General features: G+C 46.1%; 1 protein-coding gene across 2 annotated transcripts in view; it reads right to left on the bottom strand.

Annotated features, from left to right (window-relative positions):
- Positions 1–322: 322 nt before the first annotated feature.
- The window catches only part of slf1 (SMC5-SMC6 complex localization factor 1), a 36,016-nt gene continuing 19,696 nt past the window's right edge, over positions 323–16,642 (bottom strand). For both annotated transcript variants that reach the window (XM_029677419.2, XM_029677420.2), the window contains 3 exons: positions 16,387–16,479; positions 15,282–15,464; positions 323–1,190 (listed from right to left, as the gene is read on the bottom strand). In XM_029677419.2, coding sequence (XP_029533279.1) covers positions 664–1,190; positions 15,282–15,464; positions 16,387–16,479 — 803 coding nt within the window. In that variant the 3' untranslated portion in view covers positions 323–663. The remainder of the gene's footprint in view (positions 1,191–15,281; positions 15,465–16,386; positions 16,480–16,642) is intronic.

Below are 16,642 nucleotides of genomic sequence, written 5' to 3'. Positions count from 1 at the left end.
GGGCAGTTTTAACACTTGAAACTCAGCTGTCTAGTGTGCTAATCTATAACAGATTGGAAGGGAAGGTTCAAGGTGAGGGGGCGTGGATCTTCTCATCCTAGGAGAGCCCTATTGTGACCGCTTTACTCCACCAGTAGCGACCCACTTTTTACATACCCATGATGACTCACTGGGTTTCCAACCCATAGTTTAAAAAAAAAAAAAGGCTGATGTAATTGGTTAAACCTACCAATCCTTTAGGATATAACTACCTGCCTAGCCCTTGAATGCATCCATATGAGGAAGTTGTGCAGCCGCTGTCAATCATTACATATTGTACCAATTCTCAATACAAAATATATTTATTCAAAATCTATAAAAACAGTGTTAACATGAAAATTTATATGAACAATAAAAAAAAGACTCAACAGTGGTAGTGTAATGTCACATGATTAACGTGAATACAAATGTAAACAACAATCATTTATGCATGTCACAATTCACTCAAAAGGTGCGGTATAGAGCAGGGACCTAGACAGTGGAGATCACATTCACAGGAAACGTTGTCCATGTTGGCTAAAGCATAAAATACCTTTAAAAGTCTGTTATAGTGCTCTGCTCTATAACGTGCCTTGGATTGAATAACAGCCGCAGTCCATGTCCATTGTCAGTCAGGTGTGTGTGTCACAGTGTGTGTGTCACAGTGTGTGTGTGAGAGGGAAGCGCTGCTCTGTGGGCCTTCATCTCCTCCAGCAGGGTGATGAGGAGGCGTGTGTGTGGGCCCTGGCAATCCCTGATAGCGGGGCACAACTGAGCCAGGCATTCCTCCACCCCCAACGCGGTCTCCATGTCCTCAGCCAGGCGCACCAGCCGTGGGTCACCCCAGCCCGCCGTCAGCCTCCGGGCAGAGTGGCTCTCCAGGGCTCTGGCCAGCTTCACCCCCAGGGAGAGAGGCCTGTCCTGGGCCTGGGAGGATGAGAAGGGGGGAGGGAAAGGGACAGCCCTCTCTAGCTGGTAGGTGAGAAGCAGGCAAGTCAGCAGGCAGGAGCAGGCCTCCAGGAAGGGTAGGTCTCTGACCTCTGACCCCAGGGCCTCCAGGACCGCATCTCCGGCAAGGGCGCTGCGTTGAAGCTCCTCCCTCAGCGTGACAGTGGAGGCCAGGTCCAGCGCTGTCCGGCCACGGCCATCCCTCTGCTGCAGCAGCTCAGAGCCTGCAGGACAGAGACAGACAGAGTTCAACTTTAACCTTTCATCTTGACCCCAACAAGATTGCTTTAGATTTCTAGTTAGTTTCTACCTTTCGTTGCAATTTTCAATATTTTGGGCATTTCAACTACTGCTATTAATACCATATTTACACCATCGTATGACTGAGCAATAGGGAGTCAAATAGAATTCAACTTTATAAAACGACATTAAAACAGTGCCACTCTTAAGAAAACATGGTAATGTTTTTGAAACGTTGCATACATGTGCAATTAGGGCCTGAGAAGCATCAGTGATGAAATCATGACACAACGAACGCACGGTTGAGCAGCCAATTTAAGAAGCGTAATTATGAAAATACACTGAGTAAACAAAATATTAACAACTCTTTCCAATGACAGACTGACCAGCTGAATCCAGGTGAAAGCTATGATCCCTTATTGATGTCACTTGTTAAATCCACTTCAAATCCGTGTAGATGAAGGGGAGGAGACTGATTAAATAAGGATTTTTAAGCCTTTAGACATTTGAGACACGGGTTGTGTATGTGTGCCATTCAGAGCGGGCAAGGCAAAAGATTTACCACGGGGTACGTTAGTAGGTGCCAGGTACACCGGTTTGAGTGTGTCAAGAGCTGCAACGCTGCTGGGTTTTTCACACTCAAAATGTTCCAGGTGTGGCAAGAATGGTCCACCACCCAAAGGACATCTAGCAAACTTGACACAACTGTGGGAAGCATTGAAGTCAAACATGGGCCAGTGTCCCTGTAGAATGCTTTTAACACCTTGTAGAATCCATGACCTGACGAATCGAGGCTGTTCTGAGGCCAAAAGAGGGTGCAACTCAATATTAGGAAGGTGTTCCTAATGTTTTTTCATACTCAGTGTAAAACTCCATGGGGGCCAATGGGACTGCTTTAGATATATATAGTGGAGAGAGCGAGACAGACAGAGAGAGAACAGCTGTTAACCCACAGGGCCAGCCAGGGCATTCAACTCACTTTACTGCTAACTTATGTTGACACGATTAACTGGTCACATTGTGGTTGTGTTTGGGGACTCAGTGAGATAGTGACCTAATATGAGTTTTAGGTTTACACATGCTTATGTAACACATTAGGCTGTGTCAGTGCAGATTAATCAAACAGAGGCATTGCTAAGGGTTGGGAAACCGATATGATGAGGCTGGAGGACAATAAAGTCATTGTCGTTCAAACACGAGACCGATTTGATCTTGTCACGAACCGCATTTCCCCTCGCTCATATATGACATCAGTAGGACAGTACATGACGCATACGTACACACAAAATGTATTTTCACGCAGAGCCAGTTTCCCTGTGTGTCGTTGGACAATGTGTTAAAAGTACTTTTGACATTTTCTTGTCTTCTCCCGCTCTCCTCTTCCCTTTGTGTGTTCATAATAAAAGCCTGTTCCCAGCAGCGGGCCCACGCACACTTGGCCGATGTGGAGCAGGCCGAGTGTGCGCCCGTTGTTTGCTTTTAGACATCCTAAGTTCCTATGGCAAACTGCACTTGATGCCACTTGACAGCTCAACGTCCGCAACGTTCCCGCCACTTGTGAGCTAGTTTAGGGCTCTCTAACGATTCGCCGCAGAGTCTGAAAGGCAGCCGGTTCTGTTTGACAGACACTCTGAGGCTTGGGAAACCGGACGGGTAAAGGAAGGACAATCGCCGTCCCTGTCGTTGGATTGCGGTTGGCGCGTGCAGAGGCGGCACCAGGCTTAAAAAAGGGAGGCTCTCCTTTCGTCCTACGATTTAATTCGCAGAATGGTGCTCTTTACCTTGCGTGCGGAAGTTGGCATTCAGCAAGTTCAAGTAGCTCATTATCTAGGTATTAAAATAAATACAGTACGTACATTGGAATTCTTGGTTGGCGCTCTCGCACACATAGTAAATACATACCGTACTCACGCTAAATAATGTTATTTATTATGGAACTTTAGGGGAACACCCCTTTTTAAAATAAAAAGGTGGCCATCACGACTTGTGGAGAGAAAAGGGAGCTTGCAAATGAAGAGGTGTTTCTTTTTCCCTCTCGAATACGGCTAGCCAGCTCTGGCGCTCGGAGGAATAGCGAAAGTAAAGCACATGACTCGGGTACCACGGGAGGTCAGCTCTCATCTACCTTTTAGTGCTTCAAGCTCAAGTGGCAAAAACTCAATCTGCATAAATTGGCGCGTTAATCTACATAAACTTTTACATTAGCAGGGACATTTACAATGCAGAGGTCAGCCAGGGAGCAGCAGTCAAGGACGTAAGAGCACGGTTTTGATCAAAGCCGCTCTAGAGAGAAATAGAGAGAGGGATGGAAAGAGAGAGGTAGGCGAGGTGAGAAGAGTTCTTCACACAAAGCAGGTAATAATAGCCAACCACTCCAGGTTTATTTGGCCTTGCCATTAGGCCCATTGAAAAGGAGTGCTTATGAAGTTTCAGGTCAGTCATGTCATGCTCAGGCAAAGGACTTTGGGCCTTGAGGGGAAGCATTCACAGTATTTGCCAGGTCTATCAAGTTTAAGAGAGGGGGAGAGAATTTTTGTATGTCAGGAATGGGCAATCTTCACACATTTCTTACAGTTTTGTATGTCAGGAATGGGCAATCTTCACACATTTCTTCCAGTTTTGAGCCTCAAAATTAGACTTCCAAAGTGGGAATATTTTATTCACAATAGCTGTAGCTTTCAGTGAGGGGTCCAGCCTTGGGTTGTGCTCTGCATGTGCCTTTCACACCGTCAATTAACATTTCAATGGCAGAAGGCCATGTTCTTGAGTACTTTTTGGAACTCTTCTCCAAAAAGGATTAAAAATATATATCTTTTCAGTCCACAGAATGCAGGCTCAGCTCAAGTGGCCTTCAACGATCCATGTTTTTGTGTGTGAAAAATCCTTGGCAAAGGAGTGCACCATCATCCATGACTGTAAATTCTGTTGAAACATCCTGTGGCCCTCCCTACATGCTTGCTAACTACAGGGCACTTGGAAATACAGGAAGCCAAATACTAAACCTACAGTCGGGTATGATGGGCACAGCCACCAACCCCCCACTTATTCTGCTCCCCCTTTCTCCATGAACTGAGCTCCTCCCCCCCCCGAGCTGATTAATTTTCCCCTCTCCCCTCCATGCAAAAGAGGCCTGGGCCCAAATCAAAAACATCAGTTGTGAGTGACGTGTCAGGCTGGGCGAGGCAGGCTTGACGTGGTCCTGGCCTGCTTGCCGCTCTACCGCCATATCAAACTGCCTGACAGACAGGCCACAACACGGGGGAGTAACAGAGAGAGGCGTAGTGGGGGAGGGGGGTTTCAGCAGAGACCGGTCTGTCTCTATGGTGGTCTTTCTATCCTGCCTGGCTGTGTCGGTCTCCCTGTACACACGCGCTCCAAAATGTTTACCCGTAACTAACCCAAGATATCTCATCGGCGTAGTTTCCAAATGGTAACAAAGGAGGTATAGTGGGCAGAACACACAAGGAGGTGGGCAGAGCTGAGCATGTTAGCTAGCGAGCTAACATGTATTTGCATATTTTCGTTAGGGAATGCCTACCCTGAAGTGCACGCAATTCGTCCTTGTGCTCTTTCTAAACAATGCCATTTTTTCTAACTTTTAGAAATGGTGAAGCCTACAAAAATGTTGTGCACTCTGTTCGAAACACATTTTTAATTTGGGGGAACAGAAAACTGCATTGAGATAGTGTTTCATCAATGAGAACATTTGCGGTGGTCACTTGGTCGATCTACAAACATTCCCTAGTTGATCGCCAAACATTTCTGTAAAACAAAAACGCCTTGCGTTCCTGTTTTTGATGGCAGCGGGAGCACTTGATTCAGCAGCCCTAGCGCCAGGAAGACAAAGTCTGAAGGTAGAACGCCTACCCGACAGGCCCAGAGAGAACAAATCAAGGGTACCTATAGGCCTACCGCAGGACAACCAGATCACCATCTGCACCATTTCCTCGCACCATAGACTGTAAAAACAAGAAGCCTCGAACGCACAGCAAAGTTGATCACGTGAGATTTCAAAATGTTTAAAAACTATGACTAGACGAATACAGCAAAGAGCTGCTGTTTAGATGAGTAAGCTCATGTTGAAGTTGGTATTCAGCCCTGTCAACACCTTGTTCTCCCTACTTCCACAAACACTACAACCAGCACTGCAGCTGCAATGAATGAGCACAGCAAGGTGTTTCCATAAGCTAGCGCTGCTATTATTAGCGCCTTGTGCCTTTTTTAATATCAAGGAATATTTACCTTTCTCCGGTCATTGGAGTAACAACATGAATTGGCGCACGAGGCAGAAATAATGCGGTGCGACTTAAGTTTCGCCATCAGCCGGAGGACTGTGTCCCCTTTTCCCAGCGGAGGGAGGGATGGTGAGTCGGGTGAGAGGCAGCCTCACTGCTGCTCCCCTTCCTCTGCTCAGACTGACCATCAGATGCAGGCCATCAGTCCAGTAAAAAAAAAAAAGATTATGCTCACTCAGCTGTGCCCTCACAAGTAATACAACAAATGATCTATTACCACTGTGATCAAATGGTCATATACAGTGGCTACAATGTTTGTTATATCATTTCAAAATGGCCGGAGAAGAGCGACATTGGCACGGCAACTCAAAGCATAGCCAATATGCAGCGATAATGTATTGGGTCTATAGCCTACTGCACAAACCTCATTGCTACACAACTGCTTTTTAATTGGTTAATGTTACAGAGGCTTACGTTTTTTTAAGGTCGTGTAAATCTGAGCAGTAGATCTCGGCTTGTATTTTGACTTGGAAAGTAGTCTCGGCTCTGCAAAGGACTGGTGTATCGCCATATTCTCCCACTGGACTTCCTCTCATCACCATATTTGGTGGCATGATCTAAACCGATTCAGACTCCCTCAGCCCTGCCAACAATCTGTCAGTGCTTTACTTCACACTTACACTGTACACACAAACACACACACCCCTACACACACAGAGCGAGAGAGCGTTGGGAGTGTGTCCGGGGCTTGGTACGATATTGGCTCCTGCATCACGGAGAGCGATTAAAATGAGTCCAGGTATTGGCGCAATGTGTCAGATATGCTGCTCTGGAGATAAATAAAACACCTGGGGGATTAAATGTGAGCAGGGGTAATTACGCTATTTGCTCTACGTGTGTATGTGTGTGTGTAGGCAGGGGAATTCACATGCCTCGCAAATGCTACTGCAGCCTGCACCAGTCAGACGCAGCCTGATTGCCACACACACCATCACACACAGAGCACAGAGCCCTCTGGCCTTTAGAGGGCAGGCAAAGACAAGAAATACAAAAGCCAGAGTGGAGGAGGGGAGAAACCGAGCAAGGAGTCCTAGTTCCACCATCCCCCCCCCCCCCTCTCTCTGTCTGCTTTAGTTCCAGACGAGAGACGCAGAGGCAAACAGACTGGGATGCGGCTCCACAGCACAGCAGAGCACAGTAAACATCCCTCTCTCCATTTCCCCTTCCACCTGACAGAAAGACAGCGAGAGACTGTGTGAACTGAGACCAGGGGCAACACCCCCAGAGGAGCACCCCTGCCCTACAACAACAGCAACCATAGGAAGACAATAGCACAGCATCAACCAATGGCACGGCCCAACCACAGTCAATGTACACATCTCAACTGCCAGGGGAATAAAGTGTATTCTCCTAGTCTCCTTTCCTTCACGCCGATCTAAAACAACGACTGATTTGGTGAAATCACTGTGGATAAGGGAACAGGAGACAAAGAAACAAACCCACTATGGCCAGGACGATATCAGTATCGCGATACTTGTTTGTATCGTGGCAAGGAAACAAAACACGAAGCAGCTTTAACTTCTTGAAAACAGCCCTAACGTTGGAGACAACGTTGTCATCCAGAGTCACATGTATTTATTTTCCAAGCTACAGCAAACAATATTTTACACGCAGCAGGATTTTAAGAACATAATAGTTTGGTCTACTTCATGCTTTCATTTTTGCCATGTACATTTTTTGGGGGGCGATACTGGTATCGTCACAGCCCTAGAAACCACTTGCAATCATTGAGACGCAGCCCACATCTTTAAGGGAACCCAGCCTGCTAGCGGTAGCGAGAGAGTCGTAGGGATGGTTGTTTGTTAGCGGTGGTAATGAGAGCTCTCCGGTTGAAGGGCTCATCACCCAATCAAACATAGGCCTGGGCAGACAGAGATTAGAGCCAGATTATGGGCCAGAGGGTTAGGGGTTGAAGGCTGGACTCTAGCTGTAATCCCCCACAGGCACACCTGCCACACGCACAGCCGTTGTGACATCTACAGGACGAGGAACCAACAGATTGGAGGCGACATTGTAAATCCCTTGCTGCCCAGTATTCAAGCTTTATGCTGTTATGCAGCACTTTGATAATAACCTCGATGAGGCACAGTGTCTTGTCAGTAGATGACCAAGGAAGTGCATGGAAATGGCTAAGAAAGTCCATGGCGTAGGCACGTGTCTTTCGATAAAGAGGTTAGACTCTCTCTTCATATCCTGTGACCCACTCAGACTTGTTACTGTGTAAGGGTTCGAGCAGCTTTAGTGCCCTTGGACCCTCATTGGCCAGTGGACAACATATAAAAAGGAAGGAACTGGGTAGGCAACTTAGTACACAAAGCAGTCATGACCTCTTACAAACAGAAGGTCTATAAAACTACTCACTATCATACATTGAACACTTTCATTTTTCACACATTCAACACAGCTGGAAAATGTAATAATATAGAAGACTTGACTCCTCTTAATCTCTCGTGGCCAGATTCACAGGAAGTGACAACCTTCGCGCAATTTTTACTTTTGGGTAACCGTGATCAGATACGTCTGAACTACGGCTTATTCATGTTGCTCTTGGACACGGTGGTGCTGCCTTTTGGGTCGACACACAGTCGATTCAAGTGAAGACCGATTGCTGGCGTTTTTGAGGTCCGGCCTGAACAGAGAGAAGACACAGTCATAGGAAAAGGACGCGGCTACGTCCCTGTCGGAAACGGAGACGCTAGACATTAACCTTGGGGCCGTGCTTGTGTCTAGCCAGTCGCCCCTTGTTCCTCTGAGAGGAAAGGCGCGCGCAACTGGACCTTTGGAAGAGAAGGAGAAAATGGAGTGTTACAGGAGGAGTTGCTCGACCTGTGTGTGTTTACTCCACTCACATAAAAGAAGCTTCCTACCCTTCCTAAGCTGCCTCGATAGGCAGTACAAAACACAGCACCAGGCAAGTGGTTCTAACAGAGGAGGGCTAGTCTGGTCTAAGAGGGAGGTGGATGGGGTGGTGTGGGAAGTACAGAGAATGTACTTTGGGTCCTTATGGGGCTTAGGCCCTCCACCAAATTTCTACTTTCTCTCGCAGCCTTCAATGGTGTTTTGGATGTCTCCTCTATCTATAGAAGAGTTTCCCCTTTCATGCTCCTCTCACACGTGTGTGTGTGTGTGTGTGTGCATGCAGGCAAGCTGCTATTTATTCCAAGGTTACACTTCTACTTGGGTTTGTGCTATTTTTCTTTCTTGCAAGATTTCTCGCAGCCCACCTAACCATTTAAAACACAGCCTGAAGTTCTGCTGAAACACATGCACTGGCCACAGTGAGGGTTAAGCAACACGCTAACAACGTAGCAGTCGCTACCAGAACGTCTCTGGTTTCAGTCCCAGCTGCGACAACTACCGAGTTGACCCCGATCAAGAAAGGCAAGGTTTACCCGCCATTTTGGAAACGGCGCACCGCATCACAGCCTGAGGACATCTGTGACACTGCACAAGTCTGAGGGAACAAAACTGCTTCCTTTGCCGCCGAGCTAATGACATCTTTCAGTTCCACAAACATGAATTCAGAACTCAAAAGGGATTGGGAAGGGAGGGGTGAATGACTGAGACAAGAGGATGAATGCTTGGTGGTGTGACTAACAAACAAGCAGCCGCAGAAGAGGTCTGGTAGAACATAAATCGCTGTGCTCAAATGAACAATTAATTTGCAACTGCTTTAAGGAGCTACTGCCCCTAAAAACCAACTAATCCCTTCGAGTCACAAACGTTTATTCTGGTGTCAAAATTAACTACAAATGTGTAAATAGGACCATTTTTGTCAAAGTCGTCTAAACGTTTGGAACCGAAATGTGTCACAATGAGTAAATGAAGGTTGGGTTTGGATTACAATCATGTCCACGTGCAAACCGCCCCTACGCCCACACCGCGTCCCTTCATCGAATGGGGCTCTGTTGTTTCATCGCCCCCAACCAACGATTTCAAAAAGATCACAGACGTTTTGAGACTGAAAAGCCTTTACGGATTGACCATGCAACGCAAGTTTAAAGCAGGATACACATCCAACAACTATGGTTTGTAAGCCCTGCCAAATGACCCTATCATGTGGGGATAGGTGATGGAGATTTGTTGGTCCTCAGTGGTGATGAGTATACCCATAGCCAGCTAATTAAGATTGGGGCACAAATAAATATTGGATGCAGCTATGGTGGTACGAGCTAACTCATGTCTGACTACAACAGTGTACTAACTAGCAGCAACAAATTCAAACCAACCCAGAGCCATAGCAAAAACATGTCACAGTTGGTTGAAAATTGGCCAGAATCTAATCTGGAGCCAGTCAAATCTACATCTGTAAAGCCTAACCATTTGCAAACAAACCAGATGACATTATTTCTCGAGCTATGTTTATCATTTAGGAATGATGACAATGGTTGACCCTGTTTTTCTGTTAGACAAAGTGCACATTTGGATGCCAGGACCTACCAGAATGCAGAAAGGTGGGTAATCATGTGGTATGTCCAGCAATGTGATTACAAATGGTTTAGTGACCAATAATTTCATTAAATTGTTCACTTGCTATTTTCACAGCTTGTCAGGCAAGACCTCAGAATAAAAGTGTCACGCAACACAAGTACCCATGTGACACCTCTTACTGTCTCCCTCAACTCCTATGAAAAGGACATGCCATGAGGCTTCTAATAGTGACCCGAGTTACTGCCCTGATGACACATCAACAATGATAGGTAATGTGTGTTGTGAAAAGTTATTTTATAAGAAATATCTGACTTGATAAAATAGGCTAATTCCCCAGCCAAGCAGATACAGTGGGGCAAAAAAGTATTTAGTCAGCCACCAATTGTGCAAGTTCTCCCACTTAAAAAGATGAGAGGCCTGAAATGTGCAAATAAATTCATTTAAAAATCCTACAATGTGATTTTCTGGATTTTTTCCCTCATTTTGTCTGTCATAGTTGAAGTGTACCTATGATGAAAATTACAGGCCTCATCTTTTTAAGTGGGAGAACTTGCACAATTGGTGGCTGACTAAATACTTTTTTGCCCCACTGTACATCTAGTAGTAGTCATTTTAGTTGTGAAGTGCATTAGCAAAAAGCTTTGTCCTTTTATTTAGAACAAAATGAAACTTACCACTTGGTTGTCTATTATGTCACCCTGTCGCAGGCCCTCCCAGTCAACACCACTTCATAAGATTGACTGCTGCAGTGGGCCGATAGGTGTCCAGTTTGCAGCCAAAGACCTCACCCTCCAGCCTCACCCCTTGCCTGCTCACCAACGGTCGACATGGTATATGTCCAGTAAAACCCTTTTCATAGCAAAACCCTTTTCATTCCATGTGTCACTGATGAACTCTGCCTCAACTCTGCCTGTTTCTACAGATGGACTGGCGCGTCGGTCGTTTGATGGGGAGACCATAATTGAGTTTGTGTGTCAGATATCACCCACATCCTAACTGCCGTTAGTAATAGAACTGTGACTGTGTGTGTGTTCACAGAAACATCCATGGAGACTTGCAAGATGTTGTGATGAAGTCCAGACGGACATACAGGTTTGATACTGATGCCTCTGAATAGACAGGGACCTGGCACTCAGCATACAAATTATACTAGACAACTTTTTCTTGTATTGTCTTTTTTGATTATTATTGAAATGAATGGTATCAGTCAGTATGGGGAGGGAGAAACCCTGTGTATTCTGCACAAGGATCTGGGAACTCCTGCTGTATACGGGACACCACACAGGAAGGTATGACCACTCTGACATGTTTGCCAAGGTAGCCCCATTACCAGCAGACAAAAACGCCGATAGGCAACGTATCTGTCACAGCTGGGAATGACAATGAAAGGTGCACATTGTCATATTAGCAGAAGACTGCCTCTATGGTATTATGTAAAGTGTTGTTTATTCTACATGGACCTGCTACTTTGTTTGAAAGTTATCAAAACCCTTAGTTTGTTACTCATCGTGTATTCATTCCTGGCGTTTCTATAATGTTCTCTCTGCGTTGTTGGGAAGGGCCCGTAAGTAAGAATTTCACTGTTAGTCTACAACTGTCGTTTCCGAAGCGTGTGACATAACGGTTTGATCTGCAGAAATTCAGCAATTGCATTCTTTTCATATTATTCTGTAGGCTACTGACCTATTCAAAGCTTCCGCTGGCATCTCACCATACACCTGTGCCTGTAGTTATGGAGCGCCACCTGCAGGAGGTTTGTTCGTTGTGATCGGGGGGGGGGGGACATCTGCGGCCAAGGTTCTGACAGATGAGTGTGTCTTGGTGGTGGCAAGGACACATCCAAGAAACACCCACATCAAGCCACACCAACTCACATTTGGCTTCTGTCAAGGCAGCCAGCATTTCTTGAAGAGCAAGCCAAAAAACTAGGTTAAATCAGCAGGTGCAGTTCCTCTTTATCCTACGGTTGAGCAAACGCTCGTGATGAGGAAAGAAAAGTAGCAAAAAAAACACTAATTAATTAACCTAGTGTAGTGTAGCCTAATCTAAATGAGCTGTTTAGCTGGTCTGTTTTAGCTGGGCCTCAATGAGACTGGATGTAGAGGGTTGCTAGGCTAGGCTAAGCAAGACTTGGTCTGCTTACTAACATGGGTGGCTGTATTGAGCCCATGCCACCAGAGATTAAGGCGCAGGGCGACAGCTTGAAGGCTCTTTTCTTCCTGCCTCTCTCTCCACGCCTCTCTGGAGCAGCTCAGATCTCAGCCACAGCTCCAGGTCATTTTCCATTCCAATCAGGGGCACTCTCTCTCTTTCTGGTCATCCTGCAAAATTTAAACACTCCCAGCCGAGGAGGGGGCACAGCGAGCGGGCACACACGCTAACACACACACAGGGTCGTGTGGGCAAGTCTTCAGAGAGCAGAGGGAGGGTAACGAGAGGGAGGAGAGAGAGCAGGCCTTTCCCTTAGCCATGGCATGCTTTCCCCGCCAGCACCCCAGGGTCGAGGGTGGGGGCCATACGTTCCAACCCCCACCACCCCTTCCCCTCCCTCCCTCTGTGTCCTGCAGCCAGGGTTATTATTTCAGGGTTACAACACTGCCATTGAAAGGCCTTGTTTGTTTGGCAGTGGCAGCGAGAGCTGCCTTTCCGACCAAGCCCTGGCAGCTCAGCTGAGTTTGGCTGTTGGGAACAACAGGATGACAGCCAGGCAGCAGCAATTTAGTAACCACTACAACGCTTGCTAGCTAACCCCACCACTAAAGATATTTTTTCATGTATAAATGTATTCAGTAATCATCGTAAACCAAATAGTCAGTAGAAAACGTATTAATACATTGAAGCTACTTTACTTGGCCCTCTTCTTTAAGCTCAATGAGTGGTAAATGGAGCCAAGCTGCTGTCCAAGTGGCTCCACAACGGTCTTGATGTGTAGGACCCAGCCACCTGCTAATCAAAGCCCCTGGTTCGAATGTTCTGTTCAACGGGAATCGCTCGCTCCGTCCTTTCCATCGGTCAGCCTGAAGGCCAGTGGTGTCCGTGGGGACAGACCGAGACACTGCAACCCCTTCCCTCTCCCCAGCTAGCCTCACTACCTCCAGTCACAACGTCAAGAAACAGAAACTAAGTGAAAGAAAGAAGGGGGGAAAAGAGCTGCGTGTTAAATTGTGAGCACTCTCTCGTTTCTCCAGCAGCAGTTGCTCCATCCATCCATCTCTCAGTGATGTGGCCTAGCGGGCAGCACCGAGCAGAGTCTTAGTAAGACGACGCTCGCAGTGACTGGTGCAGCCCACACAGACAGCTCGCACGCACACTTTCATTTTGCCAATAGTCTCTTCCTCTGACCTCTTAAAATTTTGCTCCTTTTCTTCCTGTCACCACGCAATGAAAAAAAAAAAAAAAAACTCAGTTCTCTCACCGGGACCAAACAATCCCAATCTAATTTACTTTTTGAGGACAGAATATATACATGTGTTAATAGGAAAGCCAAATCAAATTAACTATAATTAGTCAAATTGGAGAGTGAGGCAGGGAAGTGGCGGCAGCCTACATGGGAGTCTTGTTCAACGCTGTCTACCTCCCCCCCACACACACACCTACCCATCCCCCCCATCCACCCACACACACACACACACACAGCTATGCAACCACCACCTCCTCCCCCCTTTCATTTTGACACACGTCACACTCACTTCAAAGCTCCCAAACAGCGATTGCATGTGGCAAGCAAACACACAGAGACACACAAACTATTTCTGTTGTGACACATTTCCCACCAAACCAGCGTGTGAATTTCACAAGCGGCAGAACCTGACGACTCTAATCTCTTCAAAAAGACATTAACAGACATCTTATGAGTGGATGGGTAATACGTTTGGACAGACGTTGCGATGGAACACAGAAAGGAAGAGAGGGTGGTGGTGGGGGATAGTAGAGATGCATAGATGATTTAGATCGAGACTGTGGCCGTAAGACTGTTAGGCCGCTAAAGTCCAGTGCCAATTTCCCTGATACATCAAAGCTACATTTCAGACTCATTCATCCATCCATATTCCTCTCACCTCATTCAATGGTTAGGCTACATTTCCAAATACTACAGTAGCCCTCAAACCAATAAAGTAACTCTTCGACCTTGTGTGTGAAGCATTTGTTTCTCTCGGTGTGTGTGTGTGGTCACGGTACCAACATTTTGATAAAAAGCTATTTTTGCCCATTCTAATGCAAACTATTCCAGTGAGGTACTAAAAGTTCTCCGGTACTTTTGTAAACTTTTAAGTAGCGCTCACGAGCAAAGAGTGGTCCCCTAAAATTGCGTACTACATCATATATGATATGTGCACTTCGTCATTGCTCTCTCTCACTCTGCTGTGTGCGCATGGTGTGCCTCTTGCTAGCTGTCACTCAAATGCTGAGGGGCTGAAGGTCATGGGTTAAAATTGAATTGCTAGGGGCTGGCCCACATGAAAATATAGGAAAAATGGCACAGCACCGCTTCCAGAAAAACAGCTGCTTTCAAACTAGGGATTTCATGGCTAATTGAGGTAAAACAGTAATTCTGCATTGACACATCCAGCCCAAAGTGGGAAGTTAAAAAAAATATTTGAGAGTTCCTCTTAATCTCTATACAATGTGAGACACATTTGACAGAAATAGCAAAAGTAATAATTCTAGCACCGAACCGTCAGAGGAAGGCCCAACATTTTTTTCCGAGACTCCAGTCACCCAAGTCCGACTGTTCTCTCTGCTACCGCACGGCAAGCGGTACCGGAGCGCCATGTCTAGGTCCAAAAGGCTCCTTACCAGCTTCTACCCCCAAGCCATAAGACTGCTGAACAATTCATCAAAATGGCTACCGGACTATTTACATTGACCCCCCCTCCCACACTGTATTTTTACACTGCTGCTACCCGCTGTTTATTATCTATGCATAGTCAGTTTACCCCTACCTACACGTACATATTACCTCAACTAACCTGTACCCCCACACATTGACTCGGTACTGGTACCCTCTGTGCTTCTACATCTGCATTGCTTGCCGTTTGGGGTTTTAGGCTGGGTTTCTGTACAGCACTTTGTGACATCGGCTGATGTAAAAAGGGCTTTATAAATACATTTGATTGAATTTGATTGATTTATTGCCTCGTTATTGTTATTTTATTGTCTGTTAATTAGATTTTTTTTTAAACTTTAGTTCCTAAACTCTATTTTTTGAACTGCATTGTTGGTTAAGGTCTTGTAAGTAAGCATTTCACTGTAAGGTTGTATTCGGCGCATACGACAAAACTTTTTATATTTCATGTTCCAGAATGGAAAAAGTACAGAAGTTTCGGGATACCATGCGCGCTGACTGACCTGCATGCTGCAGGAGCATCATGGCGATGTCCGTGTGTCCACCGAGCAGCGAATCATGTAGGGGGCTGACTCCACCAACCTGACTGTACAGGTGAGGGGTGGGCCGGTGGCGCAGCAGGGCCTCCACACACGCACGGCTGCCATGGTTACACGCCTCGTGCAGGGGCGTCCAGCCTGCGTGGTCTAAGTAGTAACACACACACACACACAAATATGCGCACACACACACACACACACCAGACAAAACGGTCATCCAATTATATTTTTAAGATTGAATTCTACATTATGAGTTAAATGGACGACAACACCTATGACAAGCATACAACATATTATACTGCTAATATCTTCATAGCAGCCATATTTTCATTTGAAAAGCAAATAATCTAGGATACTCTAATAATTTCTCTACATCCAAAGCTAGACACACACCAAAACGTAATATTTAATAGCTTAAATCTATATTGATCTGAAGAAAGGTAGGTTGGCGTATTCTGTAGGTGTAATTTTACATTTACATTTAAGTCATTTAGCAGACGCTCTTATCCAGTGTAATCGTTCTTGTGCTCGTTAAACAATAGGAGTTCTCTGTCTCGGAGACCAGAGGCCTCGTTATGGGGACAGGCTTGCGTTCCGTGTCACTAGAGCATAGAGATCGTACTCAAACTAGTCCTCCCACCACTCTAAGCCCTTCAGTTTGTCCCGTTTCCTTTTCGCCATCCCGTCTCTGGTTTTACTCTTCCTCCCCCGTTCACCCAATCTCCACTTAGCACGTTAGACGACCATCCAGCAACGCATCTAAACTATTAAACTAACGCTGCATCTGCATAAGCCACTGAAATGGACTGAAAAGGAAGACTGTTATTATATTTGCCCTGGGAGGAAAAAAAAACAGGTGGAAATATAAGAGGAAGTGCATTCACTTGGCAGAGAGACTGTAAATCTAACCTCCAACCCACCCCGTTCCTCCAAGACACACCCTTCGCATTTTAGCTAAAGGTTACACTGATGACGCACACTTCTCTTTCCCTTCCTTCTCTAATTCCACGTTAAAAATCGCTCCACGACACCCTAAAGTGGAAGCAGCGAGAGGGGGGGGGTGACCTACCTTTCACGTTGACGTCGGTCCCAGGAAGTGCTAGGATCTGAAGCAGCGTCTCAACCTGGTTCCTCTTGCAGGCTCTGTGGAGGAGTGTCTCGCCTTCACCAGGACCGCGTCAATGGGCACAAAGGAGGAGAAGAGAAAAAAAAAAAGAAATCAAAAATTAGGGTGTGTCTTACCCATTGTCCCCCTGTTACACTCACACACCAATAATGTACTGAAGAAATGTCCCCAAAGACCACAAAAAAAAAACTGACCTAAA

The sequence above is a fragment of the Oncorhynchus nerka genome, linkage group LG13 (assembly GCF_034236695.1).
Source record: "Oncorhynchus nerka isolate Pitt River linkage group LG13, Oner_Uvic_2.0, whole genome shotgun sequence".
NCBI lineage: Eukaryota > Metazoa > Chordata > Actinopteri > Salmoniformes > Salmonidae > Oncorhynchus > Oncorhynchus nerka.
Note: the sequence above shows the minus strand (reverse complement) of the source record. Positions and strands in the feature narration are given on the sequence as shown.